This window comes from Carassius auratus, chromosome 27 (assembly GCF_003368295.1).
Source record: "Carassius auratus strain Wakin chromosome 27, ASM336829v1, whole genome shotgun sequence".
In the NCBI taxonomy this organism is placed as follows: Eukaryota; Metazoa; Chordata; class Actinopteri; order Cypriniformes; family Cyprinidae; genus Carassius; species Carassius auratus.
In genome coordinates, this window is record NC_039269.1 from 19,664,078 (window position 1) to 19,689,398 (window position 25,321).

General features: G+C 36.4%; 2 protein-coding genes, 1 long non-coding RNA gene and 1 pseudogene across 9 annotated transcripts in view; 2 read left to right on the forward strand and 2 right to left on the reverse strand.

The window, feature by feature from the left end:
* The window catches only part of LOC113045773 (guanine nucleotide exchange factor VAV3-like), a 64,095-nt gene extending 57,224 nt beyond the window's left edge, over positions 1–6,871 (reverse strand). For all 5 annotated transcript variants that reach the window (XM_026206411.1, XM_026206413.1, XM_026206410.1 and 2 more), the window contains exons 1-2: positions 6,222–6,871; positions 4,424–4,540 (exon numbers count right to left, since the gene is read on the reverse strand). In XM_026206411.1, the coding sequence (XP_026062196.1) occupies positions 4,424–4,540; positions 6,222–6,425 (321 nt within the window). In that variant the 5' untranslated portion in view covers positions 6,426–6,871. The remainder of the gene's footprint in view (positions 1–4,423; positions 4,541–6,221) is intronic.
* Positions 6,872–10,174: 3,303 nt separating this feature from the next.
* LOC113045776 (crystallin J1C-like) lies at positions 10,175–13,418 on the forward strand (annotated as a pseudogene).
* A 726-nt stretch (positions 13,419–14,144) lies between these two features.
* LOC113045775 (endophilin-B1-like) lies at positions 14,145–24,734 on the forward strand. Of its 3 annotated transcripts, XM_026206423.1 has the most exons (11): positions 14,145–14,531; positions 15,579–15,720; positions 16,257–16,385; positions 19,649–19,782; positions 19,944–20,036; positions 20,392–20,478; positions 22,420–22,443; positions 22,781–22,870; positions 23,679–23,779; positions 24,004–24,226; positions 24,302–24,734. In XM_026206423.1, the coding sequence occupies exons 1-11, from the start codon at positions 14,469–14,471 to the stop codon at positions 24,407–24,409; spliced, it is 1,194 nt and encodes a 397-aa protein (XP_026062208.1). In that variant the 5' UTR covers positions 14,145–14,468; the 3' UTR covers positions 24,410–24,734. The 3 variants fall into 3 exon arrangements, with proteins under 3 accessions (XP_026062208.1, XP_026062209.1, XP_026062210.1); XM_026206424.1 differs by lacking the exon at positions 22,420–22,443 and having other exon boundaries at positions 14,146–14,531; XM_026206425.1 differs by lacking the exons at positions 20,392–20,478; positions 22,420–22,443 and having other exon boundaries at positions 14,150–14,531.
* Positions 21,678–24,097, reverse strand: LOC113045777 (uncharacterized). Its single transcript, XR_003276033.1, has 3 exons — positions 23,974–24,097; positions 22,384–22,475; positions 21,678–22,284 (listed from the first exon to the last, which is right to left on the reverse strand). It is a non-coding gene; the product is annotated as an uncharacterized LOC113045777 (long non-coding RNA).
* Positions 24,735–25,321: the final 587 nt, after the last annotated feature.

Consider the following 25,321-nt stretch of genomic DNA (forward strand, 5'->3'; position numbering starts at 1 on the left):
GGACTGTCACCCATTGCAGTCACATGCCCCTCGGATGGCCAACTCCTGTAGCCTTCTAGATCTTTGGCCCTGGCTAAAATCTTCCTGACTTGGTCCCTCTAGTCTGCACTGATTCTTATCAGATCCTTTACTGTGTCTGAATGAAGGAATGCTCTAGTGTCAGATTTGAACAGCTAAACAGTCCCTAAACAGCTTATACTGTTTCAGTTATTAAAATAGTTCAGTTTTGTATGCAATAGCAAAGTAGAGGTCGACCGATATATCAGGCCGATATTTGTCATTTTTTTATATATCGGCATCGTCGATATCCGTGTTTAGTAGCGGTGATTTAAAGTCAGGCACGTCCACGGGCAGCCCCGTGTTATTGGTGTAGTGGAAAGTGCTGCTGCCGCATGTGAAGGACCCCAAGCCAAAACTTTTGGATGATTCAACAACAGGTAAGGCTTAAATTCTGATATTTCAAAATGAAATGTTGCTTCACTTAGAGAAATAAAAAACAAATAGCATAGAACTGTCAAGAACCGGCATAATGCTACAGCTGGTTAAAGGTTTGCTTACTTGCAGTTAACTTTAACCCTCTGGAGACGATTAACACGTATACACGTTATGAGTCATTTTCTGCTCATAACCCCCGAAAAGAACTTAAATTACACTTTCAGTTTTGATCTTACAGATAAGAGCAATACATCAATCGAATCTTTAAAGGGTCTACTTTTTTTGTATACAGACATAATAACAACAGAACTTTGTGCACTTATAAAATAAAGATAACAAACAAGGTGTGCTGTCTGCAGCCTTTGTCTGCGCTGATCTTCATTTACAAACACGTCATTAAAATAAACTGTAGCTCAATATCTATAGAAAGTTTGACATGTCTACTTTTAAACTAAACAAGTTCTGCCGAAAACAGATATTCTGTGATAAAGTAATCCATATGGAAGTCATGGCCTAGTGGCTAGAGAGTTTGACTCCTAACCCTAGGGTTGTGGGTTTGAACCTCGGGCCGGCAATACCACGACTTAGGTGCTCTTGAGCAAGGCACTGAACCCCCAACTGCTCCCCGGGTGCTACAGCATAAATGGCTGCCCACTGCTCCGGATGTGTGTTCACAGTGTGTGTGTGTTCACTGCTCTGTGTGTGTGCACTTTGGATGGGTTAAATGCAGAGCACAAATTCTGAGTATGGGTCACCATGCTGGGCTGAATGTCATGTCATATGAAAACAATGTGATGTCTGTTTTTCACATCTCCCTTCATTATCTTCTAATGTGACCTCGCCCATGCGCTGAACGCACTATTCAGATTCTAATGTTTCACTGAAGCGCGCGGCTTCCCGATTGATTTGGGAAATTTTGAAATCAGGGACAGGACTGTGATTTTAAATGTCAGCTAAATAATACGGTAAAACAAAAGTGATTATTCAATGCACTATATGCATATTGATTAGACACAACAAATTAATTAATAAATAAATTACAAATATTCAAATAATATATGATGCAAATAAAGCAGTTTATAAACCATGTCAGTAAATCCCTACTGCTTTGTGAAGACAAAACTCCCACCACCTATTGATTGGATGTAGTTGTGCCAATATGCTACCCCAGTAACCTAATATAAGAGAATGCCTTGAAGGCATGCAGTAAATGTATACCTCTATTGTCATATGAAGTGACTGAAACAACTACTATACATATGCATGCTGCATGCGCCGTGGAGTCTCTAAGGAAACAGCACAGGAAGATGAAAGGTGAGAAAAGCTTAAAACCAAACAACCTCCAAACAGATGTGCGGTCTTCATGAGCACACAAACAACCATGAGCAGAGTTTAACAACATTAACACCTGTGTAACTCCATGAGAAACTATTATAACAAAAACAATAAGCAGTGAAAGGCCATGCAGGTACCTACAACACTCTTACATGGTAAAATCACAGTAGCACAGAGACTCATGCGACTTACTGACTTAAACCACAATATAATGAAGAAAAAAACACACCTAAGTTCAATACAGAACTACAATTATTAGAATTTTATTCCATTTATGTAATATACTTCATTATACTAATATTAGGCTATGTGTGGTTGTTTGGCAAAGTATGCAACTTGGCATGCGTTTTTTCGGTCTTTTATAAAAGCTTTAAATAGCAAATCATCCAATCAGAGTCTGAACTATCAGTTCATATTATTTTACTCAATAGTAAAATAAGAACATAGTTCCAAATTATGTGGCAAATCTGACGTGTGTTTTATATCATTACTTCATAATTTAGTTTAAAGTAGATTTAATGGATGTGGATGTAACATGCGTACTTACAAGGCAAACTCATGTTAGATGATTGCTGCTTGGCAAAGATTATAAGTAGGATTAACTTAACCTTTGAGAACACACAGAGACCTATAAATGGGGCAAAACATAATAACTGCAGTGGAAAATTGTGGTGTGAAGTAATGTTAATAGTTCTTGCAATGATGTCAATGCTTCGCTTTGTTGGTCATTGTTAAGCGCAAATATAGTTAGCTAGCAGTAGTAGTAAAGCTTACTCCAAAATATCTCCAAAGTTACTACACATTCAGCAGCCATAACTCCAGTCTTCAGTGTCAAATGATACTAAAGAAATCATTAATACGTTGATCTGGAGCTTAACAATCTTAATATCTTAACTACATTTTAATATTCTACATAATACATTATATATTAGATTTTTTTTTCTGTTTGAAATATTAATACGATTTGCTTCACTGAAGTAAAGAGTGTTCTTTAGATTGTCTCAGTTTGCCTCAGTATGCTTGAGTTTTTGATGAGCTCAGAGATAACAGGAAATCTATTTGAGTATGCATGCGAGAAAAGTGTGTGAAACAGGAATGTTATTTTAGGTTCTTTGACGCCCTGGCTCCTTAGAACATTAAAAAATTGTTTGTTTTTTTAGAAACACATCATAGTTATGCACCTTAAATGGACATATATGTTCAATATGCATTATGATGTGATGGTATAAATGTTTCATTTGGGTGTTGCCTCTTCATTGCAATTCAATTCATTAAATAAAGACCTTTTCCTGCAGGAAAAAAAAAATATTCAAAGACTTTTGTCTTATACCTTTAATTGAAATGGAAAATTGCCAAGACTAGTGCTAAAAAAAAAAAAAAACTTTATTAATGATAATAATAACAACAACTACATCTACAACATTTAATATGATCATTTTAATCCTTGCTGAATAAAAATGTTAACTTCTTTTTTTTTTCTGTAAAGGAGGACTACTGAGGTCCTCTAAGGTCCTTTATCAAATGGCCTCCTCGTTATTGAAAATGTCATGCTACTGAAAGATGTTGTTAAATTAGTAGCATTGCTAACTTCGTACTTTTAGTTAGTTACCCCGAAATGCATCATTTTAATCGTCAATATCAAATAAACCTGCAAAACTAAAACTACTTTATGACTGCATAAAACACCAGGTTATCCAGACATATACTGAACAAATGACACTCCACAGAAACATGAACAACATACACACATGCCCTCAGTCATAAGCCATCGAAAACTGTGCACTGGGAGTGTTTGAATGGCTTTTCTGTTCCCTACATTAGTCAGTTCTTTCAGCGGTGTAGTTCAGCCCTACAGGGCTGTGCTGATGATTCTGCATGGCTGCAGATGTGTCCTATGAGTATAGATAAACAATGGCCGAACCCCTCTGTGAAAACAGTGCAATCCCTCACAGCACAAAGGAGGCTTTACTATATGTTTAACCCTGCGTGAGGCCAGATCCTCAGCCACTGCACTTGCTAGGAAGAGAAATGCCAGGAGGAAGCTACTGGAGTTGGTTACTCCTGTGGCTCGGGGAATTATTGTATTACACTACCAGACAAAGACAGTCCAAACATTCAGGAAGAGGTTGTACATGGGAAGGTTTGGGAAATAAATGTGTTATTGATTACAGGTGACCTTCAGAGGCCAGAGCACAACCACATCAGGCATTTACAAGTGTGTGTGCGAGTACAAGAAGAGACAGCTACAATTTCAGAGGAAAATTAAACACATTATGTTCATTGCACAGGAAATGTGAATGAACAAGGAAATGCTTATGAAGGGATAGAGGTTATCCCTACATTACACGCCCCCCCCCCCAATCAATATACTGTCTGACCCATATTCAGGAAAATTATGTTTTCCAGTCTCATTAACAGTCAGCATTATTTCACAAGTAATTCTGATTGTATGATTAGTGATCTCAAAATAAATTAAACATTAATTATATTCATTCATATATTAATGATGATTTTAGCTCATGGTGCACATTATTGTTATGGTGTTTAAAAACAAATCTTAAAATAGATTTAAGTAACAATTTGCTATTGGTTACTTGTCTCCTTACTAATAATATTACTAATAAGAAATTATTGAAAAGAGATTTTCGATTACCTTTCCAAAATCTCGGACATCAAAGAGATCGAAAGCTTCAAACAGTTCACTCTTCTTCATCCCAAATGCATCACGGCATGCAGACAAGAACGTCCGAATATTCTTCAGGCAGAGGAACTGATAAAGCCAATAAACAAGTTTCTGTTAACATTTTTAAAAGTTTGGTTCTGGCATACCTAGTGAAAAATAAATATACTAAAATGAATTTCAAGTACATTTATTTCATGCTAAGTCTACTACAAAAACATATTACATATTTAGGTACTTCATACAAATAACCTGCAATTGCGCTTTTATTATACTAAATGGGTATACTTCATTTTTGCTGAATTGGAAAAACTGTTTTTGTACTTGATGCACTTTAATTGTGCTGAAGTGGTACTGAAGTACAGCTAAAGATATACTGAAGTATATTTGATTGTGCTAAAGTGGAACTAGGCTACTGCAATACTTCAGTTTCACTTTAAATATCTCGCATTTAAAAAAGAAAACTATTCAAAAATCATACATACAATCCTCATCAGTAGTGACACTAAAACACATTTTAGGCTTAATATTAATTTGCATAGTAGTACCCCAAATAAAGTTATGAATATTTTTATATCAGTAAGTCTCGAGCGACATGTAAATAGATTTGAACTAGATTTTTTTTTATTGGGGGGGGGGGGTTACAAATGTAAATGCAAATGCCAGGACAGAACATTTTAAGGATAATTCTTTTTTTTTTTTTTTTTTAGAAAATGTGGCCTTGAAATAGATGAATTAGTGAAATCATTACAGATTTTCCCTACTATAGATGAGGAAATGAGATTTCCAACTAATCACTAACAGACTCTCTTGCCTAATAGGTGCTATTAAAAATATTTCAGCTTCTGCATTTTCTTACTATTCAAAGACCACAAAAAACCAACTCTGAAAATGACGTATGAGGTTGCTTTTAGCTTCCCACTACTATCAGTCTATTGCTATATAAATTAATTTGATTTAAACGATTTAATGCCTTTAGTTCACAATTGTGTATTTAAATGAATGTGAACCAATTCCAAAGCACTAAAACCACACTTCTCAAAATACACCATTTGCATGAGTCAAAAAAGTAACAGGAATGCCGACTAATGCAACAAGGGATGTTGTTGAAAATTGCTCTTTTCCGTTGTCTGATGGAGACTGACTGCATCTCGTCAATCCAGAAGGGTGGATTTGTACATTTAAAAATCAGTCCGATCAAAGTTGGATTTTATCAGGTCACTGGAGTGAAACAGGGGCATCTGGGAAGAGTTGTTTGAGCCTGGGCAGACTGCCTGAGACTTCTCAGCCCTAAACACTTACTTACACAGACAGAACATTCATCTGGATGCCTTTTCGGTTCCTCCCAAAACACGATGTACATATAAAATTGATGTTTCATTAGGTCAATGTTTACCCAGTTTGTTGAGAGTTTTTCAGACTGACTAAATTATGGCGTATATACAAAGAGATATGTGTACATCTACCACTGGGCCCTTTGTGAAGAGAAGTCTATGTTACCGCTTACACTGGGGCCACTTGTACTACTATGGCACTGGTTAGTACCTACTATAAAGCCTTACATGACTTTAACTTACAAAAATGTCAAAATATACTTTAATATGCAGGTTAAAAAGAAATGCACTGAAACAGATGTTCACTTATTGAACATGGCACTGAGTCCAAAGTTGTGTGTGGAGGTTAGTCTTTCCCTAACTGAGGAAACGTTATATTATTTTTAAAAAATCATAAGCAATAACAAAATAACGTTAAACTGTCTATTTTCGCTCACCTGTGACATCTGTGGTCTGAGATTGATCTCTTTCAAGTTAATGGTGCCGGGTCTGAGATTGTTCAGCAGCTGGCACAGAAGCACCCCATCCCGAAGAGTTTGGGCCAAATCAAAAACCTGCGCCGAGTCCGCCGTGACCCGATGACTCCGGGGCAAAACTTTACAATCGATCAGCCACAAGCTGCACTGCCTCCAGTACTCCATAATGCGCGTATAAAATTAAAGCCAGCAACTGTTAAATAAATCTGACACAGCTGAATGAAGCTAAGATGTAGAAACACCCGAAGCAGAGCGCACACCTTGCGTTAGATTTGTCATCCGTGTTTTGTTTTGTTTTTTTCTTCTTTTTCCTTCTTCTTTTTATTTTTGAGCTTGCGCTCTTAGTTGCCAAAACTGAGACTTGTGCGCACTAATTTGTGTTAATCCGCGGTCTACCAAAACTATAAATCCCCATCAGTGGAGTTACGAATTCTAGTACGACAAAGGTTTTATAATAAGTGTAGCGCGCGGCGTTGCATCGCAATCTTCCAATGGTGATGTAAACTAATGAATATTCATTAATATTGTTGACGCTGCGTTGTTGATCTTCCAGTGGCGAAGATTCATCTAATGAATATTAAGGACCAAGTCTTCACCATAGTAGGATAATGTCACCCCCACCCTATCAAATGTGCTTCCTTTTCCGTTAGTTACTATCAGATGTAGACATTTGTATTACTCGGTTAAAACTGTAAAAAATAAAAATAAAAAACTGTAATGCAGATGTGCATATTTTAGATCTTATCTTAAAAAATTCGTATTATTATTATTAGTATTATTATTATTAGTATTATTATTATTATTATTATTATTATTATTAGACACTTCAGGTAATTTTATAAATGTAAAATTTGTAATATTTCGTGTACTTCAGTTAATAAATTAAATTAAATTAAATTAAATGTCTGTATTTAAGAGACGCTTTTATCCAAAGCGACTTACAGTGCATTCAGGCTATCAATGTTTACCTAAAAATTATAAAACGAATGAATCGGCCAGTAGTAAATGTATAAAAATAAATGTTGTGTTATTTATCCTTTTTTTTATTTAGTTAGTTAAAACAGGCATTGCCTATATTTAAAAACTGTATAAAATAATAACCATTCGATTTGACAAACAAACAAATACAATATTGCACGTGCATTGCGACGTTGTGTTGTCACGTGCTTAATTCCATCCAATCAGCAGCATGAAAAAAGAGAAGGGTCTGGCTGCAGACCATGGGCGAGTGGAGCTCCACTCTCAAACCGGAAATACGTCACCTCCACTTGAAAACATCAAGATGGCGTCGCCGGGAGTACTTCAAACTTAAAATCAGGTAATTTTATCTCTGCATCGCTAAAATGGTGAACTGAAGCTGTTGTAACGTGCAGTGTAATAAAAACGCACAGGGCTTACGTGAAATTACTGACAAAAGGAATAATAAACACTATGGATTTATCGATTTATATCGCGAGCAATGTCAATCCTGTAATGAAGAGACTTTGCAAATATCTTTAGTTCATTCTTCCATCCGCTGAAGTGAGGTTTAACCTTTAAAAAACTTACATCTATGAATCTAGTATTTGCACAAAGTAATTAAGTTATTTATCAAAAAGTCTAGGATCTTTTCCTTCAACAATACTCCAACCTTAACTGAGATCACAGTCAAAGGGTCTATTGATATCTGTTTGAAATGAAGCCAGTTTTGAAATTCCAGCCAAAAAGTCTGTACAGATTCACATTTCAAAAACATATGATCAACAGTTTCAATATCTTTTTCACAGAACCTGCATGATTTGTTCTCCCAATTAAATCTCTCTTGTAGGAAGTTATTAGATGGATAAATGTCCTTTAGGATTTTAAATGTTACTTCTTTGGCTTTAGGAAGAACTGGATAAGTAAAATAACACTTCCTTGTTTTCTTTGCCTCTTCTTCACTAAATTCTTGAAGAACATACTTTCTTTTCAGTTGACTGGGGAAGTACAGTTTGGATAATACATTTCTGAAAAACTTATTTGTTAATTGTTTGCTCTTTAAATTTTTACCTTCAGTACATGATGGATAGCATAGGTGTAACTTAGTTTTTGGTGGCTTGTGGTAAAATAACGTAGTGAATAATGAAAGGACACGATCGTTTTGTATGTGTATGCCTTTAGCATTTGTTATATAATGTTAAAAAGGTCATATGAGGTGGTTGTTTTCATATTTAATTTTTCATTCACTTCCAGGGATAAGATTGGCATGGAAGATGCAGCACTCTTTACATTTTAAATGTATGTCTTTTTACATGTGACATTAACATGTACATATTTATTTTTCTCTATTTTGTTGTTCTGTTATTCTATTGTTTGACTTTTTTTTTTTAGTTTCAGATCAAATGTATATCAAGTGTTATCCATCCTCATTACACCTCCACAAATAAAGACTGGAACTTCTGAGCACCATTACCTTGTCTGCTATGGGACTGTCATAGGAGAATGATGCAGTACTTTTATGTGTTGAATTTACAAAACGTCAGCACACAGACATAGTTTTGTTCCAGTTTTGCTGTGCTCATGTCTTCTTTGTGTCCCCAGCCCAGCAATCAGATGCATCAGAACAACAAAGCACAACTGTGGTGGCCCAGGCACCTTCAGCAACAAGTAAATTGCTTTAACATTAATGATAATGAAATGTCAGTATTGTAATTAAACTTGACCCATCTGACGTAATTGTTCATGCCAGAGATTTAACATCATTGTCAGTCAGGAGCATATTTAACAGGAGCCACACTCAACTGGCTTGATGGTGACTTCAGTAAGTGTGGTTGACCCTCTTGTTTTTGTGGCTATAATAATTAGGCTAAGTAATCTCACTCTCTTCCATTTCCCTAACATGAAACTTTTGACTGAAACATGAAAATGATACTTAACCGGTGCAGTGAAGATATTTAAAGAGACGCTGTCACTATCTAAAGTACAGAAAGCCTTACATCATCTCTAGGTGCAGTCACCTACAGCGCAGCCAGCTTCACAAAGACTGTGGGGCTGGTCACCAGGAAAATGGAGAACAGGGAGTGCTTTTGGGGTTTTACTCCTCAAATGATCACCCTGGCTACTGTAGCTGGGATTGCTTCACAGACGATGGAGGTTTTGAAGAGTAAAGTGTGCGTGCGTGCGCACACATTGTGTTTTTACTGTAACAATTATGGTCAATTGCAGTTCATGTGATTTCAGTGTAGTGTAAGATGTGTTAATTATTATTATTACTCAAAAACCATTAAAACTTCTAAATTGTGGAAGTTATTCTTCATTATGTTACTGTGGTTATTTTGTATGTTATTATTTTGATTAAAATACAAAATTCGACACACAAATTCTGGTTGAGGTATTATTTTAATATTTTATTTAATATTTCATTATTTTTTCACTGCTAAATATTACAAACATAGGGTTAACTTTCTAAAATGCATGGAATGTTACATTGTCAGTTGTACATTGGTAAAACAAACATGAAAAAAAGGCAGAAGCCCTACAAATATGGATTGTGGATGTCTGTATTGCAAATTGCTGAGGGGAAATAAAAAAAATTGCTGTCGTGTCATAAACCGTGAAAGATTAGTATATTATTATTTTTATTATTTCTACTAGGTAAAAGTAACAACGATAAAAGTACAGAACATATTAACATTACGTACAAAGAGGTGACATAACTTGCAAAGCACCCCTTATACATGTATATAACAAGTAATAATATAAAACGAAAATTTGGTGGAGTTGACGTATTTTCGCTCTTGAATGGATCTCCACTCGCCGCCATGGAGGTGACGTAATTCTACGGAAAGTGTTGCCCGGTCCAACATGGCGGCCGCGTCATTAGTGGAGGCGACGTAATTCCACGGAAAGTGTGGCCCGGTCCAACATGGCGGCGGCGTCGCTAGTGGAGGTGACGTATTTCCGCTCTTGAGTGGAGCTCCACTCGCCCATATGTCTGCAGCCAGACCCTCTTGTGAAAAAACGCAGTTCCATAACACAAGCGCTTTCACTTTAAATGCGTTGTGTAACTTGTCCACTTCAGAAGAACTGCCCTTGAAGAATTTAAGATTTCAAGGTGAGAAACAGCTTCGTTTTAAACTGTATTAACCATTAATACGAGTTTCATGTGTCTGTATTACCGAAGATGTATTTATTCTAAGCTATATAAGTGAAGCACTACAGTTTTTCTTTAATTTAACGTTACTCGGGTTCTGTTTAATACGTGCGTTTTATCTTGCGGTCACAGATGGCTCTTGCCCTGGCTGACAGGGCTATCGGAGCAATCATTGGATCAGCTGTTGCCGATGCTGCAGGTTTGCATTACTTGCGAATACTAGTAACAAAATATACCAAAAAGCCTTATATATACAACAAAACATATTTATATAACATATAAACATATCTAAAATATCAACTGAATTGACGCAAACAGTGTTACAGTACACAATGCTCTGTATTTACATAAGCATTTACAAGGACCTGCACATTTATAAACTGACATTATTTTATAGAGATGCAATGTAATCATATAGCTATTTTGACTTTTTTGTCATTACTGTAGTAATTAATTATAGCAGCTAATGTGTGAAACATGCAAACTAGTATTATCCTAGAATCAAATGCTGACAAATGCTGATTTTTGTTGATACTGTACGTTCTGCAGCACAACCGCTCCATTGGGTCTATGACCTGCAGAAGCTGAGCATCTTGCTCTCTCAAAGTCCTGAGCCTGAATTCCGACCTGAGTCTGCAAACCCATTCTACAGGAGGAACACTGGACAGCAGAGCTGCTATGGAGATCAAGCATTCGTCCTCCTGGAGTCCCTGTCTGAGTGTGAAGGTGAAAAATCCAAGATACCATTGATACATTCCAGTATGTAAGAAAGGCAAAAATTGCATGTTTGAAAATCTGACTAGGATGGTATGAATATCACCATATTAGTTGACCATGTTGTGGTTAATGGGATGTTGTATATTGAGTTTGTTTGTTGGTACAATTAGGTCTGAATGAGGAAGATTTGAAGCAGCGCACCTACAAATTCTTTGGACCCGGATCTGAATATGACACACCGGTCAATGATCCTTACAGAGACAAAGGAGGTATAACAGTATAACCATTTACACATTTACCTGTCATTTTCACTCACAGCCCTAGACAGACGCTGTTTGTTTTGTTTTCAGATATGAGTTTTCCTGAATTATTCATGAGTTTTACTTTTTTTTTTCTCAAGCTCCCAGGCCTCAACTACCTATTGAAGGACCCTGGAGACAAGCAAGCCTTAAGAGCTTTATTAAAAATGTGGATGCAGGGAAGCCAGAGACAGGTACGGTCAGTTACTGAAAATGAAGTGAGATAAACATCACAAATATTTTGTGTAGCCACATTATTGCTAATAGATACTAATTCATTTGAATGTTTCAAATATATGATTGTAATAACATTTTCAGTAATTTGGAAGGAGATAATAGAGCAATATAATATATTAAATCTTTATTGTGACACTTTTCAGGTTGTGAAACTGATAACCAAATAGATGGAGTGGCAAAGCTGGCTCCCATCGTTGCATGCTATGCTGGAAAACCAGAGATGTTGGAGAGAGTTGAGGAAGCCACCCGTGTCACGCAAAACAATGACATATGTGTGGCAGTAACTCTCGCTGCTGCTAGGTTGGTAATATATGATTGATATGAGATGTTTACGTACAACAGAAACTGGGGCTCTTTATTTTGGTTTCCAACACAGAATGGTGGTAAATCACAAATTAGAATGTGTAAAATTGAAGAAATGGTAAAGGAGCTGGTCCCAATAATATAAAAGGAAATATCAGTTAAATGTATTTTTTCTTCAGGTTCTTGGAGCATTTCATCCTGAATGGTCCAGATCCCAAGGCATTGGATGCAGTTCTGAAACAGCTCAGTGACCCAAACAGAAAAAACCCTCAGGAGTTGGACAAAGCTATAATTGGTAAACACAGCTTTAAATTGTTGTTAGGATTGTGAGCTGGATACTTAGTGCAAGTCTACATTTGGCAGCTTTGGTTTGATTAAAAAGAACTTTGACAGTGTGAACGCTAAATCTATAATGTAAAAAAGAACCAAACTACAAGTTTTTAACACACTCTTTGTCACAGATGAAGCAGGATATACTGTTTCTCTTGTCTCTCGCTAATACATCATCTTAGGATTCATGTCAAACTTTGCATGTATCACAAATACACAATTTAATATCAGATAAGAAATCAAACTTATTTTAGTTTTCATTTTCTAATTTAGGACACATTCATCAAGTAAAGGACAATTTGAGCAAGAAACCCAAAGAGCTCATTCCCACTGTGTTTCCAAATACTTGAGGTTAGTTCCCTGCAGCTGATAACCTTTTATGATTCTCTTATGCCTATCTTTTGCACCCAATACAGTTAGTCACAGGTATTTCAGCAGCTTTTTCATGTCTCTCAGGTTTGCCAGGTGCATTCCAGGCAGCACTGCATGGGGTTCTGACAGCCAGTGGCTATGAACAGGCTATTCGGGACACTATGAGCTGCGGTGGATGCACCTGTAGCAGGAGCTCCTTCATCGGTGCCTGCATTGGTGCTCAGGTACTGCCAAAAATCATGACCTTGTGATCTGTTTGACCGCACTGTTCTATCCATAAAACAAAGTAGGCTTTATGTAATTAAGGTCAAATTCTTTTTGTGCTATCTATTGAACTTATCTTTCATCGGATGATTACGTCATACATTAATGACAGAGCGATAATGCAAGTTACTCTTGCAGTTTTGTAATGGCTCTAATACTGTGACGCTTGTTTTTTCAGGTTGGACTTGAAGGAATCCCAAGTTCCTGGAAAAGCAAGACTTTGCGACACGACACTTTGTTGGTTCTCGCAAAGAAAGTTGTTACTCTCCAACAGCTTTAAACTGTTTAGTATGCAAAGTCAATAAGTGGATGATAACTGCCTGGATATATTTACGTAATCACCCAAGTTCTTTTGAGTTTTCGCTTCAGATCATATTTCATGGCTGTTGTGATTGATGAGACAATTAATGAACGTTTTAGCTTGAAATATTATGAAGTTAAAACGGGATAACTTTGTTTTATTAAATCACAACATTGCATGTAGAAATTGACATATACTGTGGCATTAAACTCATGTTCAGTGAATGCCTTTTGTATTTGTCTTGTTATTACTCTATTAAAAGAGTAGTTCATTTCCAAACATTTTGTAAATAATTTTACATACTTTTTAACTTCAAACACTTGTCTAGCTCAGCATGAAATAGTAGGTCTAAAAACTCAAAACTTTCTAATTTTCGTTGGAAGATTTTAAAGTTGAAGGAGAAAATGAGAAAAGGAGTTATAGGAGGCACCGTAGAAGTCCATTATATGGAGAGAAATCCTGAAATGTTCTGCTCAAAAAACATAGTTTATTTACGAATGAAAAAAGAAAGATGGTGAGTTCATTTATCTGTTGTCATTTTTGTTCCTTTAAAATGTCAGAGATCAACTTCTCAAGAGTTCAGAGACAGCCTGCCCTGTTCTGGTTGTTAGCGCCATCTAGTGGACTTAACGAAAACCTCAGCAGTTTTATATGTAAATATAACAATAATACAGTTTATATGTTATATTACAGATTTTTCAAGTTCTCAAAACATACCAATATATTATACTTTCCTATTAATAATGTTATTAGTTGTATTTTTTCTAAACTATAAATATTTTATTTCCTATCATTTGTTGATCTATTTCGGTGTATTTATTGAAACATATAATAATTATTATTAATAATAATAAATATTAAAATAGTATTAACTAGAAATATTATTATTAATTCTTAATAATATAGTTGACTGTCAAACTGCTGTCTAAGCAGGCTGCGCACATTAGGGTTTGAGACATATCCGTTGGCTATCGTTGAGTTTGTCCTTCCTTTCAACACTCCCTCAATTCTAACAGCTGCTGCACTGCGTTAGCAGCTACACTGATAAGATACACCGCATTACCTATACCAGACAGCCTTAAGCGTTTATTTTTTTATTGGTCATCTTCTCAGTGGCGGTTTTACATGGACTATACGCTTATTACGACAAAGCGAGCTGAATTCATAAGTGTTTTGGCCGGGCGGAGAGGGTATAGCAGGCTAATCTGTGCTTGCTAACAGGCTTCAGCTCAGACTGATCGTTTGAAACCTCAGTATTTTATAAACACACAGTCATGGAGTTCAACGTTAGACGACTAGCAGCGGACGCGGGCACTTTCCTCAGTCGTGCTGTACAGGTGAATTTCTTTCAATGGCCTTAAAGGTGTCTCGTGTTTTAACTTGTATTTGTTTTTAAACAGGTTGTATTTTCTTTACTTAACGGGGCGTTTCTGACAAATTGAATGATCTGTCATAATTTATCTTTGTATGACGGGTAGCACAAAGGCATATTGTTATTATGGCCCGACAGCCGAAGTCACCATTCACTTTCATCACTTGTTTTAACCCATACAAATGAAAGTGTATGGTGACCAAGACTGTTATTCTGCCTGATAGTGTATATGTGCTGTGCTATGCTGCACGTAACAGAAAAAAAGGCACATTCATTCAATTTTTTCGTTTAGAACATAAGAGGGTGGAGACAACATTTGAATTAAAAAAAAGTAAAGTAGTTCACTGTCTCTTTAAGAAGTAGTAAATGAAGTTCATTATTTGTAGCAATGAAAGTTTGTCAAATGTTACAACAATTTTAATAACAATTTTGTGTTAAATATATAGATTACTGACTGGTAAGACAGTTTATCAGCTATGTAAGTTAGTAAAGTATGTCAACTGCAATAATATACCAAAGCAATCATGTGGTATTTTTACATCTCATCTTTAAAAAATGTATGTAAATAAAGCTTTTACTTCGAGTTTTTTATTTTATATTATTTTTTATACACTTTTTCGTTTATATTTATACACTTTTTATAAATAACATTTATATGTTTTATTATTATTATTTTAACCTATTTCTTACTTTTGTATTTGTTTAGAGTGTTTTGTTCTGCTGTTTTGGATTTGTTGTAAATTGATTTGAGAAAACCACGTTTAAAGGCACTATACAAAATAACAAAATATATATTATAATTGTTACTAACATTAATGTAGACTGTGGAAAAATCTCAAATGTTGGCCAGAAATGCAATCTAGGTCAGCAGCTCACTAGGCTTAAGACCACAGCTATATGTGTGAACATTAATAAGCCGACTTTAAAATGTCAAATGTAATATGTAAACTTTAATATATATAAACTGCATTGCTGAAATATCATATGTTATATCAATATGTAATCTGTGTAGTTCACAGAGGAGAAGTTTGGGCAGGCGGAGAAGACTGAGCTGGACGCCCATCTAGAGACCCTTCTGAGTCGGGCAGAATCCACCAAGCACTGGACGGAGAAGATCATGAAACAGACAGAAGTTTTGCTGCAGCCGAACCCTAGTAAGAAGAAATGCTTGATTAAACAAGACTGTAGTTTAGCATTACTGCAAGTTGCAATAAAAATACATGCTCATTTGTATTACCAGTACAGAGGAAGTGAACTCAGGGGCACAACTGGTGAAATCATCTCACTATTGCAGTAAACCTAATTGCAAGAGAAGAGTGTGAAGTTCCCCATCTGTTCCTTGCAATGGGATTAAGACCCAGTCTTAATGATGAGTATTTTTAGCTGTTTAGCCAGGAAGTCAAAACAGTGTAGGTTATATCTTACATTTATGATCTTAGATTTTCTTACAGTAAGAAAGGAACATATCCTGTCTTTATTCCCGTTTTTGATGACATATTGGTGTGTTTTCAACACTTTGCTTTATCTTCCAAGCACCTCATGCGATCATAAAGGTGAAAGCTCATGATTCACAGTAACACTTTGTAAGATACTTTTTATGTTCAGCAACAGTAATGGCCTTGTTTAAGAGGATGCATGTGGTCCCATATGACTCTCACTGCTCTTAATTGAATTTGTCTGATGATTGTAGATGTCCGGATGGAGGATTTTCTTTACGAGATACTTGACAAAAAAGTCCCAATGCGTGCCAACAACCACGAGTTACTGGGGGAGTGCATGATCGACTCTGGACACGAGTTTGGACCTGGAACAGCATACGGTAAACTCATTGCATAATATCAGCCTACTAACACTAACCCCTAACAGTATCGGCTAGTGTGTGGAGCTATGAAGATGAAATTATTGTGATATCACAAAAAACAACCATGCTTCTGCTTCTGCAGATAAGCAACTTTTAGTGATATTTTGTGCAGCCCCCCCACCCCCATACAAACAACAAACATACAACTGTGGCTATGTCTGACAAGCCGACATGTTCTCACAATGAGAAATACAAAATGGAGCAAAGAGGAAACTGGCAACACACTGACAGACAAGACAGAGTAGGTTACTTTTGGTATAAAACTAATTGTCCGCTTTGAAATTTTGTCATTTTGTAATAAATTCAAACCATAAATACTGTTTTGTGGCTCTTTAATATGTCGTGACAGATAGCACCTCGGTTCAAGTAGCATATTAACCAATCATCTCTTTCTCTTTAATAGTCATAGTACAAAACATCAGAGTATCTTGTTTCAGTAGAAAGATGTAAGTACACACCATTTTTCAAGTGCAAGTCCAGCAACATTAATCTACTCTCCTGTCTTGTTTGTTTGTTGGGCAAAATAGCAGATGCAACATTATGATTGGTCAGGTCACCTGCCAATCAAATTTACAGGCGCAGACGGACCAGCAGGTTGATCCATGCTGCAGTAAAGTCCTGGTCTCTGCTAAAATTCTGGCCTGTAGAGGTCATTTCTAGTTGCTGATCCACCATCTAGGCTGGATACGGACTGGATCTGATGGCTACTGTGACCTAGGAATAAGAAAGAAACATCCTAATATTAGCGTAGATGCCATCCTGCTTACGATGTAATAATTGTGTGTTATTGGAAGTGCTCCCATTTCTGGTTGACCTAATTAATGCAGCCTAACAATCCTTTAACATGTTTGAATAATATAAATGTGTAAGTGTGTTATTTGTAAGCCAGGTTAAAGAGATGGGTCTTTAATCTAGATTTAAACTGACAGAGTGTGTCTGTCTGTAAGGTAGATGTTTCCAGAGTTTGGCCGCTAAATAGGAAAAGGATTTGCCTCCCACAGCTGATTTTGAAATTCTAGATATTATCAAATTGCCAGAGTTTTGAGAGCGCAGTGGACACGGAGGACTATAATACGATATGAGGTGTTAAACCATTCAGGGCTTGATGGGCAATTAGCAGGATTTTAAAATCTATACAGTGTTTAATAGGGAGTCAGTGCAGTGTTGACAGAACCCGGCAAATATGGTCATACTTCCTGGTTCTAGTAAGAACTAGCTACTGCATTTTGGACCAGCTGGAGTTTGTTTATTAAGCATGCAGAACAACCATCCAAAAAAAGCATTACAATAACGTTTCTGCATTTGACATTGAAAGTATAGATTGCAGTTTAGATGTATTTTTTAGATGGAAAAATGCAGTTTTACAAGTGCTGGAAACATGGCTTTTGAAGGAAAGATAGCTCATCAAATAGCACATTTAAGTTCCTAACTGAAGACGAAGAATTGACAGAGCAGCCATCAGTGTATGATAGGTTATTACATTTTAGGTCCTATAATTAACACATCTGTTTTTTTTTTTTTGTTTTTTTTTGGAATTTAGCATTAAGAAATTACTCGTCATCCAGTTTTTTATATAGGCTATGCATTCAATTTTTCCAATTTTTTCACCGGCTGTGAAGAAATATAGAGCTGAGTGTCATCAGCATAACAGTGAAAGCTAACACCGTGTTTCTTGATGATATCTCCCAAAGGTAACATGTAAAGCGAGAAAAGCAACGGTCCTAGTACTGAGCCTTGAGGTACTCAATACGGCACTTGTGATCGATATGATACCTCTTCATTTACTGCTATGAATTGATGGTCGTCAGATAAGTACGATTTGAGCCATGCTAATGCACTTCTCCCAACTAATCCCAACAAAGTTTTCTAGTCTATTCAAAAGAATGTTTTGGTCGATAGTGTGGAATGTAACACTAGGATCCAGTATCACTAATAGAGCGATGCAACCATGATCAGATAATAAGAGCAGGTCATTTGTAACTCTACTGAGAGCAGTCTCAGTACTCGGTACTATGGTCTAAATCCTGACTGGAAATCAATATAGATACGATTTTTTCTAAGAAGAAATATAATTGTGAGGATACTACCCTTTCTAGAATCTTTGACAGAAAAGGGAGATTCGAAATAAGTCTAATTAATTCGTTCTTTGGGGACAAGTTGTGTTTTTTTAATGAGCCTTAATAATAGATTGAAGATTTTGGGGAACAAAATACCTCTAGTTTTGTTTTCCTCCAGCTGCACTACATTTTCAGGACTGCTCTCTTTAGGGTGCGAGTGTGCTTATTATACCACAGTGTCAGACTGTTTTCCTAAGTTATCCTTAAGTGTAAAGGAGCAACTGTATTTAAAATGCTAGAAAAGTTTTTTTCTGAGCTATTGGATATGCCGAGGAATAGATACATCAGAAAGATTGCTTACAAAGCAGTCTATTATGATAGAAGTGATGGTTCTACCATATTTGTAACGAGGAGTTGAATTTACATTTTCAGCTATCTGGAGTTTACACAAGACTAGATAATGATCTGAGATGTCAGCACTTTGCTGCAGAACTTCAACACAGTTAACATCAACTCCATGTGACAGTATTATATCTAGAGTATGATTCTGACAATGAGTAGGACCTGACACATGTTGTCTAACCCCAGTAGAGCTGAGCGTGTCTAGAAATGCTGATCCCAATGCATTTTTATCATTATCAAAATGGATATTAAAATCACCAACAATTAAGAATTTATCTGCAGCCAGCATTAACTAGAAAATCTGCACATTCTTTAATAAAGTCTGTATGGTGGCCTGTAGACAGTACAAAAATCACAGGGGATGTATCATTAACACTAGTTTCTTTGGATAATGATATATGAAGCACCATTACTTCAAACGAGTAATAATTGAAGCCTTTCCTCTGAGAAATACTGAACATATTTAACATATTACCTTTTGGATGCGGCTCATGTTTATAACATACATTTTCTTATTAAGGATTATTTGATGAATGGAAAAAAAACAGCTTTTATTTCAAATAGAAGTCTTTTGTAACATATTACATGTCTTTTATATAGTATAATGTATATAGGTTGAAAGAACTGAGAAGTGTGGCTGTTAATAAACCTTTCGTAACATCCATTATACTGTATATATAATTTTTCAGCTGACAAATGTTCCTAACTTCCTAATGTGTGTGGGTTTAGATGAATGTCCTCTCATCCTCTGATGTGCTGCAGGCAGTGCTCTCATTAAATGTGGGGAGACTGAGAAGCTGTTAGGCAGTGCAGAAAAAGAGTTCATTCAGAGCTCCGCCATTAATTTCCTCACTCCCTTTAGGAACTTCATTGAGGGAGATTTTAAAACCATATCGGTGAGCATCAGCATACCACAGAACATGCCTTTATTTTATTTTATTATATTATATTATATTATATTATATTATATTATATTATATTATATTATATTATATTATATTATATTATATCTTCTAATTTGTTAGATTTATGTTGTTGTGGGGTTTTTTTTTCACAGAAAGAACGCAAACTGCTTCAGAATAAGCGTCTAGATCTGGATGCAGCCAAAAACAGACTGAAGAAGGCCAGAGTGGCTGATGCTCGCTCTGCAGTTAGTATCACACACACACACACACACACACACACAGAGAGAATGTAATAATCAGCAGTTTTATTCTTCAAGTGGCATTTTCAGCTTAACCATACCCTCAGCTTTTACAGCTTGTTAAAATGAGATCTGAATTTCAGGAAGAGAAGCTTGAATAGTGAAGGCTGTCTTTCATCTTTCCCCAAGCTAGCTGCCGACTGTCTTCTGCTCTTAGTGCAGTTTAACTAACAGAGAAGATGCTTGTGTTAAATGCTCTTTTACGTGTGTGCTGCTGTCTTCGGATCTCTAACCTCTCTTATTTTCCCCAGTTCTCTCTCATTGTGTCTCTCTCTGTCTGCTTGCCTGCCTCCATCTGAAGGAGCTGAACTCAAGCCCTCCGCTGGGAGAGGAGTATGTGGCTCACTTTTCTTACATGCTCAGCTTCTTGCATGTCAGGTGGCTAAAGGTTTGTCTGCTGTGTCCAATAAAACATCTGCCCTCTTTTGCCCTTCACAAATCGTTGGGGAGAAGTCAAATAAGCTTCTGTGAGCGGAATATTTTATGTTCAAAACCACATTTTGATAAACACATGCTTGTATTTCTGTCCTGGGGCTTGTACCATGAAGCCGGATTAGTATCAGTTTAGTTTGCACCAGTACTGGGTTTTAGGTACCATGAAAGTGACAGTATGTTTAGCTGTATTCATAATATGGAGTAACTTACGCTCCACAGCTAACCTGCTCCGGGGCAGGTTATGTTCTGAGTTATGAGTTAGAGACCTCAAACTGAAATGGGACCAATCAGATGTGAGCAAAGTGACACGCATCTGACAGAAAAACTCTTCCAGTTCATCTTGCTCCAAGTTAAAGGTCACTAGTACAAAAAAAACTGCCTGGCTTTCATGATATTTAGTTATTTTATATGATTAATGTAATTATATGGTTTATATTATTATTAGTCCCATTACACACAAGCAAATTTAGTTTATCAGTTATTATAAATCATTTATTTTAAATCAATGTTTATATATACAGATCATATGTAATATAAATAAGCTGTAGAATCAATAGATAATGCTTTAAAAATGACTACATGACCTTACGTGTTCGAGTCTCTATCGCTATATAAGTTTCACTTGTGACTGCACCAATAAAGGAAGATCATTTCTGTTATTTGTCCTCTTTCATAAACAAGTACTTTTTTCATTGTAAATGCACCTAAATTCATCAAATTCTTCAATCTCTTAACCTTCAGCGAACCTTTAACCAAGGTTCGTGATTTGCTTTTCGCCCGTGATGTCACACATTCGTGTGCATCGTGACCATGCTCCATAAACTCAGGATCATAGCTTGAGTTGACAAAGAAAGTTGATGATCACCATCATGGTGCCAACAAAGCCCGATTAAAGAGGTTTGGTTTTGTCAACCAGAAACTAATCCTGTAACTCTGAATTTGTTCATCTACCGTCATGGTACAGGCCCCTGCTGAACAGAAACAGCTGTCAACTCAGCATGTGTTTGTGTTCATTCATTACATCATATTTGGTACATCATAATTTGTGAGATATTTGTGCTATTATTTAACTTTGAGGGCAACAGAATGCAGTTTGGTGTGATTTTGTTTGTTATTTTGTATTAAAGATTCATGTTACCATTCATTGTAAGATTTTTATTTTATTTTTTAATTTAGCCAATATTGGGTATTTAATTGTGATGCTCATTTTAAATTTAGATCATAATACCATCATCCGGCATTCACTTTAAAAAAGATATTTAAATAACTGATATTTTTGTAAAATTGAAAAACACGTAAAATTTACAGAGGAATAAAAAAGAAAATATGATCTATTATTATTATTCCTTTCCTAATAATATTGTGATGCTTAAATTGTATTTAAAATGCTTGGCTTTAGTGTTTTGTTCTTTATTTATTAAAACAAAATAGTATAGGTTTTATATTCATACTTTTTTATATAAATATCCTTTTTTATAATGATATAAATTAAATATTATCATATTGATAGAGTATTCCAATATGCATTAGGATGTGTTTCAAAATGGTAAAAAATACTTTAGAATGCAAGATTCATTGGTCTGGAAAACGTAGAAAACATTTCACGAGGAGGAGAAGTGTTTGATGTTTAACCGTTGTGTGGGCTCACACCCGCTGTGACACTGCATGATTCAAGTCTCCTTCCCTTTGTTGCATGCTTCACATTATTCCTTGTAGACAGTGATCAGCTCCCCGTTTGGGTTCCTCCCAGTGAATGTGTCTGTTCATGAAAGGTGAAACCATTCAAGTTGCATAACGGCTAGTTATGAAAGCGAGTAGTGATCGATTTGTGTGGTTTAAGTTGCTGTTTTTGCTTGACCTGACGAGTTTGTCACTGTTTCTGAATGCTGGCCAGCTGTGGACTGAGGAGGTGCAGCAGGTGAGTGTGCTCGAGTCTCTCCTCCCCTGAGCCTGTTGGGGAAAAAACCCGCCTTTTTTTTTTAATAGAGAAACTGAAACGCCTGCTCTGCCTTGCCCTGATGGTGCTATCTGATATGAACTCACCCTGCCACATGAAAGAAGAACTGCTCTTACATACAACTCGAACACATTCTTGTGTCCAGCAGAGGGAGCTACAAAGTTTATATTCCCACCTGCCACTGTGTCGCATATCCTTACAGTATGTCCGTATGATTCTGAGCCTGTTGATGGGGCTATATATGTGCATGTCTGCCACAGTGGATATTTTTATATGTATATGTTTGTGTTTCCCTCAGGCAGAGACCGAACTGAGGATAGCACAGAGCGAGTTTGACCGGCAGGCTGAGATCACCAGACTTCTGCTGGAGGGCATCAGCAGCACTCATGTACGCTCACACATCCTTTACATGTGTCAGCACCACAGCAAATGAAATGATGCGTTACCCAAGTTAAAGGGATAATTCTGGCGTCATTTACTCAAAACCTCATGTTGTTCCAAACTTTTATGTCCTTTTTTGATTACCAAGACGGTTTGCTACCGAAATTCTTTAAAATACAGTATCTTCCTTAAAAATACAGAAAAAAAAGAAAGTCATACAGGTTCAGAATTAAATGAGATTGAGCAAATGACAAAATGTTGGTCAATTGAATGTGACTGGTTTTGCAAAATAACAAAATCATCAACAAGCACTTTTCTTCAATTATTCTGTTAATGACTCACATATTCAATGATTCAGTCTAAAGATTCATTTATTGAATCAGTCCTAACTAATTGCTCTTAAGAGCCTGTTCTTTTAATAAATTGTTGGATGTTTAATGAATCCGTTAAAGGACTCCTTCTTTGAATCTCTTTTAATGAATGACTCTTATGAGCCTGTTCTTTTAATATACCAGTCAAAATACTTGTTCTCTAAATCAATCTTAATAAATGATTTATGGGACCATTTTTAATAAACCAGCCAAAAGGATCATTCTTTCAGTCAGCCTTAATGACTCATTTTAATGAATCCATCTTAATTAATTAACTTGTCAGAACCGATCCGACTGGTTTAAAATACAAACATTTAAAAGCGCTTTAAATATGTTAGGATTACTGTGGATTGATGATTCATTCTAGTTTCTGTGGGAAACACTGCGGTGTATATCCATGTATGTAGTTTGTGCTAATGGCAGTGCTCTCCTCTTTGTGATCAGGCTCATCACTTGCGCTGTCTGAATGATTTTGTGGACGCTCAAGCTGTATATTATGCCCAGTGTTACCAGTACATGGTCAATCTTCAGAAACAGCTGGGAAGGTTGGCTCTATTTTATACCGCATTTGTTTGTGATAGTTATGCACTTTATTTTTATACCAAATCCTCTGTTTTATGCTAAATGCATCCACAATGGAATCTTCTGTTCCCTCAAACAGTCAAATTGCGATGCAAGCAATGTTTTTTTTTTATTAAAAAGTTTATGTACATTCAGATATTTCTATATTTAAACCCACCATTATTAACTGTTTCCGTATTTCCTCCAGCTTTCCATCCACGTTCTCCAATAACAATCAGACGGCTGGCAGCTCCTCCGCCAGCATCTGGGTTCCGACGGCACAGCCGGCCGCCTCACTGCCCGCTCCGCCGCCCAGCCAGACCTCACCTGCACTCAACGAGCTCCGCAGCACCTCAGGCACCCGCAGGGCTCGTGTGCTCTACGACTACGACGCTGCCAGCAGCAGTGAGCTCTCTCTACTCGCAGATGAGGTGGGCCTTCTCACATCATTTTAGATAATGTCATAAAATGATTTAGAAGTCTTAATTGCCAAATATTTCCATCAGGTGATCACCGTGAGCAGTGTTCCAGACATGGACTCTGATTGGCTGATGGGGCAAAGGGGGAACCAGACAGGCAAAGTGCCAATTACCTACTTGGAGCTGCTCAATTAAGGTCAGGGAGAAGTGCAAGAAATAAAAATCACATTGTAGATGTGATTTGACAAGAGTAACACTCCAGATGTGATCAGAGAAAGCTTAGAGTTTAATGTAGCGCAAAGCAATATAAAAGTCTTCTACTGTACACTGCCATGTCCTGTTGTGTGAACGTCTCGTCTGCAGTTCGAGGGGTGTCATAGTAGCCTTAGAGTAACGAAAAGCAGTCAGAGACTGCTAACTATTCATCAGATTTATGTGCCAACTGATTTTTTTTACTGCTTAACTAATTGATTGTGCTATAATGTGCTTTGATGCTGTAATAAATATTATATGAACCTGGTTGGTGTGGTTTAAAGTGATCTTTCATTATTATAATTTTTAGAAAATAACATTTTTTAATCATATTGCCTTGTTTCAAGGTCACAGACCAAGATGCACACATTGGATGCTAATTTGAAAAAAACCCATAGTGAACAAATATGCTGACCTGAATTTTGACCACTGGGTGGCAGTATTTTCAACTTGTGTAAAGGAAAATGTAATCACTGCATCTAAATTCTACCAACATGCCTCTTATTACTGGGGCAGTATGTTATTTCACTGTAGTGGCACCAGACAGAACTGCAAAAATAGTGATAGTGTGCTGAAATGGTTTCCAAACACTCCCTGGACAAAAGCTTTATTATTGTTAATTAAAAATAAATCTATTAAAAGTATTCACTGAGCTAAAGCTGAAAAAATGGCAAGTGGATTGGGAAGAATGTCAAAATAACAAACCTTTTGAAAAACATTCTGTTTTAGGAATAATATATTATTATTAATTTAAATCCAGGCATGACCAAGTTGTGAATACAAGGTGTCGTGTTGGACATGCTACAGTATATGGACATTTATCGATTGCTAAAGAAGCACCAAAATGTCAATATT

Coding starts and splice junctions, on each gene's coding strand:
- LOC113045775 (XM_026206423.1), top strand. CDS start 14,469: ATGGAGTTCAACGTTAGACGACTAGCAGCGGACGCGGGCACTTTCCTC. Junction 14,532..15,578: donor TCCTCAGTCGTGCTGTACAG/GTGAATTTCTTT, acceptor TAATCTGTGTAG/TTCACAGAGGAGAAGTTTGG. Junction 22,871..23,678: donor AGGGCATCAGCAGCACTCAT/GTACGCTCACAC, acceptor CTTTGTGATCAG/GCTCATCACTTGCGCTGTCT.